Source organism: Zonotrichia albicollis, chromosome 2, assembly GCF_047830755.1.
Source record: "Zonotrichia albicollis isolate bZonAlb1 chromosome 2, bZonAlb1.hap1, whole genome shotgun sequence".
In the NCBI taxonomy this organism is placed as follows: Eukaryota; Metazoa; Chordata; class Aves; order Passeriformes; family Passerellidae; genus Zonotrichia; species Zonotrichia albicollis.
The window spans coordinates 41713022-41721044 of NC_133820.1; the positions used below are offsets into that span (position 1 = coordinate 41713022).

Here is an 8023-nt window from a genome sequence, read left to right on the forward strand (position 1 = left end):
CTTAGCTTAGCTAGCCTTCTGAGAACTTTTCCTTCTATTCTTTTTCGTATAGTCATAATGTAATATATATCATAAAATAATAAATCAAGCCTTCTGAACATGAGGTCAACATTCTCGTCTCTCTCTTTATCCTGCAACCCCTGTGACCACTGCCACAAATTTCCCTCTGGATGGTGACACTGTGCGTATCAGTCCTCCAGGGTCTACAAAATTTGAATCAAGAAATGGAGAGGAAGAGTACTCTTATTTAGTGTCTCAAGCTATTCCAGCATTTCCAAACATATGGCTTCTCTTTAATGTCTTGGGAGAGAAGCCTTTGTCTTTCAGGAACTAACATGATGTTGTTGGCAGCTGCTTGGAGAATGAACATGATTATTCAGCAAAGCATTAGGCTTTAGAAAGCTTTGCATCATGACAGAAATCCCCACTCCTGCAGAGAGGGATTTCAGAAGATCTCACTATTTGTGTTTGCAGCATTATTGTACATCTACATCACGCTCATAAACATCAGAATTGTACTGAAATTCTTATGTGGCAAAAATGAGTCTGTAGAACATTCCAAAGATGAAGAAAAGCATGGTTCAGTGCATAGGCAGACATTTTATTACAGGTTAGGAGAGAGAAATTAGAAAAGGGAGATGCTGAGCATTCCCACATTTGACCTATTTGACTTGGGAAACGAGGAGGGGCACAGGATCGTTTTTCTATCCTCCCTTTTGAAATTACAATGGAGGAATTTGATTTAGGAAAACACTGTATTGCATATGATACAAACAGACATTATTCAAGAAAAGGAATGTGCTAAAATAAATTTAACAAAGTTAACCACTGGGTTTGCCGGAGTTTTTTGCTTTTTTCTCCCAAATAAATGCAATGTATCATTGTGTCTACTATCTAAACTGTGCAACTTTGCGTAAAACCATGCATTTTTAAGAAAGATACCATCAGCACAGTGGAATTTGAAAGAGGTTTGAGAGTTGTTATTCCTGTTGTACAGGTGCTGTGTATAAGAATGAGACAGACAAACAACTACACGTCTTCCAAAGCCGAAAGGTATTTTTGGATTGAAGGCTACCTTACAGGAAAATTAGAATAGCTCTCTATCTTAGCAGAGGTTTATGATTAACGTATATGACATTTATACATTCTACCAATGCCTGTTAATTTCCACATTTGGATCTTTGAATTTTCCACTGTGTACTTTTTGTCTGGAGAAAACCTTGGACTAGAGATAAGACCATGACCAAAAACGTATTTCTAGCAGCTCCCACGTCCAGTCAGCCAGTCTGGGTTTGAGGTCAAATCGAGACCATGAAGTGCCTGCTGCTTCTGGCCTTTATTGGGGTGGCTGGTGAGTATATATTTTATTTCTATTTCTGCCATTTAATAGGAAGCTGATTTTCTAAATGAAAACTGCAAGGTAGCCTGTTGTGGGAAAGCCAAGTCAGTTTTGACTTGCACAAGTCAGAGCCCTGCAGCTTCCATCTTCTGTCTGCTCATAATGCCTTGTGCCACAAGCTGGAGAATGAACACCTTCATAGGGGTTCCTGACCCAGCTATGGAGATGTGCCCACAGCTTCAGAAAAAGGCTGCCTCCTCCTTCGGGACTCAGGAGTGCACAGAGAATAGCTCTGGACAGAGAAGTCCTAAAGCAACTGCAAAATTTTGGACCCTCGGTGGGTGCTCCAAGAAGATGTCACTGCACAGTAGTTTTTACTTTTTCCCTCAGTCAACCCTTGATTGTCTCAGTAGATGGGATTCAGGGAAAGACACACCCGTGATCTGATCCAACCAGAACATTTCTGTGTCCCTATGCTCCCTCAGGGAGTAGCCAGCAGGGCTTTACTTGCAGATACGTGAGGCACCCGTGTAAGTCTGATCCCCTTCTTTGTTTGCACAAGCAAATGCATGTGCCTTAGACCTGCCCACCAGCGCTGCCCTGAGTGTCCATAGAAGGGGAGCCTGCAAGTGAGGGGCTTCAGACAGGCAGTCACAGGGCAGATGACAGGCCACATTACCTTCGGCCAGCTGTTGACACATGGCACTTCTTGTCCCCCAGTTGCCTTCCCCACCTTTGCTGAAGACGATGATGACAAGATTGTGGGAGGCTACACCTGCGCAGAGAACTCTGTGCCCTATCAGGTGTCCCTGAATTCTGGATATCACTTCTGTGGAGGTTCCCTCATCAGCAGCCAGTGGGTCGTGTCAGCTGCTCACTGCTACAAATCGTGAGTGAAAAAATTACATCCTTCTAGAACCTACTTCTGTCTTCCAGTTCACTTCTAGCAGGCATTCTGAGCTATGAGATAGAAATATGCAAGTGCCTCCATTCTCACCAGAGACAGCCAAGGGATGGGTGGATCATTCAGGAAGCCAGGCCAAGGGATCCTGAGGGGTTTTCCCCTTCTGCAAACGTTCCTGTGAATGCAGAGAATTTTCTGATATAACAATGAGATAATCAAGCAGAGAGGTCTGGGCTTTGATTTCCTATCAATTACATGAATCTTGCTAAAGCGTTCTTCCTGGAGAACAGGAAGATGATCAAGGTCCGGCTGGAGCCGTTTGCCTTGTCCCAGAATATCTGGATCTAGTGCTGCTCTGTATTCACCTGCTGCCAGGTATTTACAGACCTGCAGAAATTCACCAACATGGAGTCAGTTAAGATCACAGTGTGGATTCCCAGGGCTCCCTGCAGGACAAGAAAGATCCTCTGCCCCAGAAGGCTTCTGTGGGAGTTGGAGCGAGTGCACTCAGTGACAGGGAGGTTTCTCTCAACGTGCCCCTAGCAGTAAAGGACACGCTGTGCCTTCTGTTTTCCAGTCGCATCCAAGTGCAGCTCGGGAAACACAACCTGGGGCTCACTGAATCCACACAGCAGTTTATCAACTCTGCTAAAGTCATCCGGCACTCTGGCTACAGTTCCTACACCCTGGACAACGACATCATGCTCATCAAGCTGGCCACCCCAGCCACGCTCAGCAAAGCTATCCAGACCATTCCTCTGCCTACCAGCTGCGTGGCCGCCGGCACCACCTGCCTGATCTCCGGCTGGGGCAACACTCTCAGCAGTGGCTGTGAGTACTCTGGGGGAGCCTACAGACCCCTGAGGGCCCAGGACAGTCTCTAGGACCTGGCCATTAACCCCCAACAGGACAGGCTAAAACACAGGGAAGTGCTGTGGGACAGCTTTTTGGAGTGATGCGTCAGTGTAGGGACTGCACAGTTAATGTCAACAGAGTTGTCAGTTCTCTGAGAGTAAGGGTGAAATCTGGGACTGTGGAACTTGAATTCCTACCAGAGATCCCTGTTCTCTCACACCCATGGTCAGAGATGTGCATGGCCAGTGGTGTGTATTCCATTGAACCTGCACCAGAGGAGAGGATGGTTTTCCTGAGGCTCAGGTTACTTCCAGTGCATGTATCACAAGAGTGGCCCACCTTTGCCAACTGATGAACTTCCAGGTAGCAGAAAAGTTAAGGTGGCTGCAGTGTAGAATGGTGGGCCCATGGGTAGAATTTGTTCCATCTCTACAGAAGGGACCCATGCTTCTGCTTACTGTGGACAGGAAGCAGGATGGCTGCTAGAACAGGGTGTCCAGCATTTGCTTTTCTGCTAAGATCTTCCCTGAGCTCTGAAAAGGACTCAGCAATGCCAGCAATCATCTCTCCCTATTTCTTTGCAGCTAACTACCCAGACGAGCTGCAGTGCCTGAAGGCTCCCGTCCTCACCGATGAGCAGTGCTCTGATGCCTACCCTGGGCAAATCACCAAGAATATGATTTGTGTCGGATACCTGGAGGGAGGAAAAGACTCCTGCCAGGTAACTCATCTGCCTCTCCTCACCCAGTCATTTCTCTCCCACCTTTTCCTAGCTGAAGAGGCCTCCACATTACAGAGTCAGCTGTACTCACTGCACTGGTAAAACTGAGTTTTTCAATGACAGCAGAGGCTTCAGGCACACATATCCTGAAGGTTTGCCAAGTACCGCATCCAGCAAAAGCAGGCATCTGACTCATCCTTAGCTGTGGTGCCCTTGGAGCTCAAGTCAGGCACGGTAGCATCAGGTGGAGAGTGTGAATCAGGAACAGCCCTGGTAGAACTTTGTGCAGAGTACGCCCGGCAGGGCTTCCTCCAGGGTCAGTGGTCTCAGGGATCTCTGGCTCATTGCTTAGGCTGATGCCATTTGCTGAATATCCATACTCTTTGTGTGCACAGGGAGATTCCGGCGGTCCCGTGGTCTGCAATGGAGAGCTCCAGGGCATCGTCTCCTGGGGTTATGGATGTGCCCAGCGGGGCCTTCCCGGAGTTTACACCAAGGTTTGCAACTACGTCTCCTGGATCCAGTCCACCATTGCCTCCAACTGAGATGCTTGTTTGGTGTGACCTGTATTTTCTCCCCATCATTTCTGTTCTTTTGGGTCTGGACAAGCAACAATTATGAGAAATCAATAAAAACTTTCAGGCACCCCTACTTTGTGCATGCTTTTGCTGGAAACTTCCAAAGGCTTTTATATGGAGCGCAGTGGCATTGAACACCAGTCAGGAGAAAATACTTATTATTTGTAGTGCCTGTCAATTGACAGGGTCTTGGAACACCTTGCAGACTCATCATCAGGATTCTTTCAGTCAGTTACATGCTCTTGTTTCTGAAGCAGAATATCATTTCTGTTCTTTTTGAGCAGGAAAATTATTAGCCAATATTTCAACAGTTCTTGAAGTGATTCTGAAATTCATCCTCTTTCTCTTGGAACACTACCAGCTCCAGTATGGTATCATTTCTTTGGGCCTCCTAATATCACCGCCTGAGGAATGGAAGAGGGATGAGGATGTTGAGGGTCAGGAGACCAGGAGAGGGCAGGACATTGCAGTAGAGTATTTGGATCTGCCATGTTGAACAGTTGGTCCTTGCCAGAAGGCTGATGTTTTGTGCTTGCAGAGTCCCAGAACCAGGCTGTGGTGTCCCAAATCTCAAGACGAAAAGGTCAGGAGAGAGGAAGGAGGGAAGTGAGGAAGGAAGGCAGAAAAGCTGCAGGAAGACAGGATTTAGAGCTGGGAGGGAAGCAGGAACATGAGCCATAACGGGAGGAATGTAATGAAAAGAGCAGGAGAGAAGGAAGGAAGATAAAAAGGCAAAAGTCCATTTAAGAATGAACAGTAAAAGGAAGACAGGAAATGAAAGTAGCAGGAGGGCAGGAAGGAAAGCTCAGGGATTGTTGTAGCCATGAGTATCTGCCGCTGCCTGGGACTCTTTGCCTACAGTCCTGGGATACTGGGAAGATTGGATTACATTGCAGTGCTCAGGCCACGGGCTAGTGATGTAACATGGGGTCCCAACTGCACAGCTGTGTGCCCTTCCCTTTCAGACCAGTAGGGCCAATGATTAGAGGGCCATGTATTTCGAGATTCTGGAAAAGGAATGGGCTGTATGAACTATTCCACATCCTGGTTGTCAAACCTTCAGTTGACATACCAGACAGATTTAAAGGAGACATGGATGAGGAATGGAATAGGAAATAGGAAAAGAATAGGTGTAACTGAACAGAAAGGAAAGGACAGGGACCCAGAGAGATGCAGAAGGAAAAAAGAGAGAAGCAGTCTGAGAATGGCAAAGAAATGAGTGGAGGTAGTGAAGACAAGAAGAAAACAGAGTCAGAAGGTGATTCAGAGATGGGAAAGAGCAGAAAAGCAGATATAGACCATGGTAAATACAGACAGATGGCCAACAGACACACAGTGTCTTTTCTGAACACCTGGAGGCCAATGAAGAAAACGGGGCTCTCTCAAGCAGAGGGCTCAGTGTGTGCTGGTGGCAGATCCCTGTTTGCCTGGAAATGTTTGTGCTGTGCTGCACCAGCCTTTGACTCACTGTGGATCTTGTTCAGCACAGAAATATGTGCCTGTGTCATTGAGTAGGGCATGCTGTATCTGCACAGCTAAATGGTTGTTCCTAGTCCCGTTACTCTGGAAGCGATTTTGGAATTTCTTCTCAATATCTGCTTTGCCGCCTTCCACTGAATTTAAAACCAGCTGCATTCTGGCATCCTTCTCCATGGGTAACTTGTACCAGTACATGGTCTTGACTATGTTGCCCTGTACCGAGCATTGCAGAGTGACGGTGTCTCCCACCTGGACAACTGTATCTTGGTGATTGCTGAAGGGCCCAGCCTGGAGAGACAGGAGATGAAAGGTGGGGAGTGAAATGCATTGAAGACAATAATACACATCCTTAAATTATCACATGGCATGGAATGGCACCAGGATATAAGAAAGCAATGAGACAGTATCCAGCTGCTTTGAAAAAGACACATAGATTCTAAAAAAAACAAGCAAACCAACTTCAAATACAACAGTGAATCTGTTTTGAGAAATTATGATTTTGGTACACTCAAGTAAAATATTGAAATGGGGCAGGAAAAAAAAAAAGTAGCTTTGCAGGGTTACCTGATTAAATATGTGGTGAAAATTTTTACCTTGATCATTGCCCACCCCTGCCCTGGAATCCTTGGGAAGGGCAGTGCCAGCAACTGGGAGCAGAGCTGAGGATGCAGCAGCAGCTCCAGTGCAGCTGATCAGAACCAAGGGAATGCCCACTTACCCACAGGGAGCAGCATGGCCACAAGGAACAGGTGGAAATCCATGGAGAAAGGCACCCTCCTTCCAGGCACCTGCCCCTGGTGCCAGCACAGACACAGAGGTGTGCAAAGAGGAGAGGTGCAGAGCAAGAGATGCGTCTCTGTGTGGGTGGGCAGGGGAGGCAGCGGCAGTCTGAAATGTCACCAAGGCTCTTGGCTGCCCAGGAACGGTGGGCAATGACACCTGCAGGCAGTCATGAGCTGCTTGTGCTCTGCTCCTCTGGCTTCCTGCTGTGTGCGAGCGTGGCTGGGCAAGAGTAGGGGGGACTGCAGTAGGTGCCAGAGTTCAGAGCTACCACGGAGCAGGATGGGGCTGTGGGGCAGCGTGAGTGTGTGCGCAGGAATGCACAAGGTGGCAGAAATTGATGGGAAGACAAGGAGACCTCAGGAATGGATGTTTGTGTGTCCGTGTCCCACTGTTTGTCTCCTCCCGAGCCTCCCTCACACTCACAGATTCCCAGCCCTGCAAGTTGCAATGGGGAATCTCTGCTTCTCCCAGTCAGGCCTGATGTGTTGCCCAGGTACGGGAGAAGCTGCTGACCTGCAGAGCTGGTGTCTCTTGGAGCCTGGCAGAGAATAGTTCTGTAGCTGTTCTTCTCTAACTCCCGAGGGGGATCTCCAGGAGAGAACAGGCTGGCTTTCCTTCTGCACTCAGTTTATCCTTTTGGAGACACTCTTCATCTCAGAGAGATTTCTGATGAGAAGGGTGTGCCCCACAGGATGTGCTGATACACCCTGACCTTCTCTGTGCCAGAGAAGAGCAGATATAATCCTTGTCTCTTTATCGCAGCAGTCTGCAAAAGAGCTCCAGGGCACAAATGGACAAAGCTGGAGAAAACCATGTCCTCTGCTCTCTGTGTCCACCCAGCCTTGCTCACCTGCCCAAGGCAGTGGGCAATCCCTGTAGGCAGGAAGGGACACTCGTAGTTTATGTGCCCTGAGCTTGGGCACAGAGCTCTGGCACAGCCTCTGCCCATCCGTGCTGGGCTGTGTGCACAGCAGGGTGAGGCTGGCCCATACAGGACATGGAGTGATGCCAGTGCCCAGGGCTCTGAAGGGCTTTGCAGTGAAGATGTTCCCCTGTGTCCTGTCAGCAGAGGAGAGCAGCAATGCTTGCAGCTCCTCCCAAATCCTCTGCTGCAGCTCTGAGTGTGTCCCATTGCATTCATTTCCCCAGGCTGACAGGAGAAGATTCAGCAAAGACCCCAGATTCCTCTACAGAAGTTGTAGAAAAAAGCAAAGATATTGGGCTGCTTTGTAGGAATCCCAAGTGCTGCCAGCAGCAGCAGCAGCAGCAGCAGCACTCCAGCAGAGAGGAGGCTGTGCCTGATGTGTCCATGCCAAGGGTCTCCAGTTCCCTGGGTATTGGAATAGGAATCCCAATATTCCCAG

General features: G+C 48.2%; 1 protein-coding gene across 1 annotated transcript; it reads left to right on the forward strand.

Annotated features, from left to right (window-relative positions):
* The first annotated feature begins 1150 nt into the window (after nucleotides 1–1150).
* Nucleotides 1151–4455, forward strand: LOC141725188 (trypsin-like). The gene is made up of 5 exons (XM_074534933.1): nucleotides 1151–1351; nucleotides 2060–2228; nucleotides 2821–3074; nucleotides 3683–3819; nucleotides 4215–4455. Exons 1-5 carry the CDS (start codon nucleotides 1312–1314, stop codon nucleotides 4362–4364), a joined length of 750 nt encoding a protein of 249 aa, XP_074391034.1. The 5' UTR covers nucleotides 1151–1311; the 3' UTR covers nucleotides 4365–4455.
* The last annotated feature ends 3568 nt before the right edge of the window (nucleotides 4456–8023 follow it).

Bases quoted from the DNA above. Each gene is read 5' to 3' on its own strand.
- LOC141725188 (XM_074534933.1), top strand. From the start codon at position 1,312: ATGAAGTGCCTGCTGCTTCTGGCCTTTATTGGGGTGGCTG. The intron at 1,352-2,059 runs GTGAGTATATAT...CTTGTCCCCCAG, and splicing joins GGCCTTTATTGGGGTGGCTG to TTGCCTTCCCCACCTTTGCT. The intron at 3,075-3,682 runs GTGAGTACTCTG...ATTTCTTTGCAG, and splicing joins CAACACTCTCAGCAGTGGCT to CTAACTACCCAGACGAGCTG.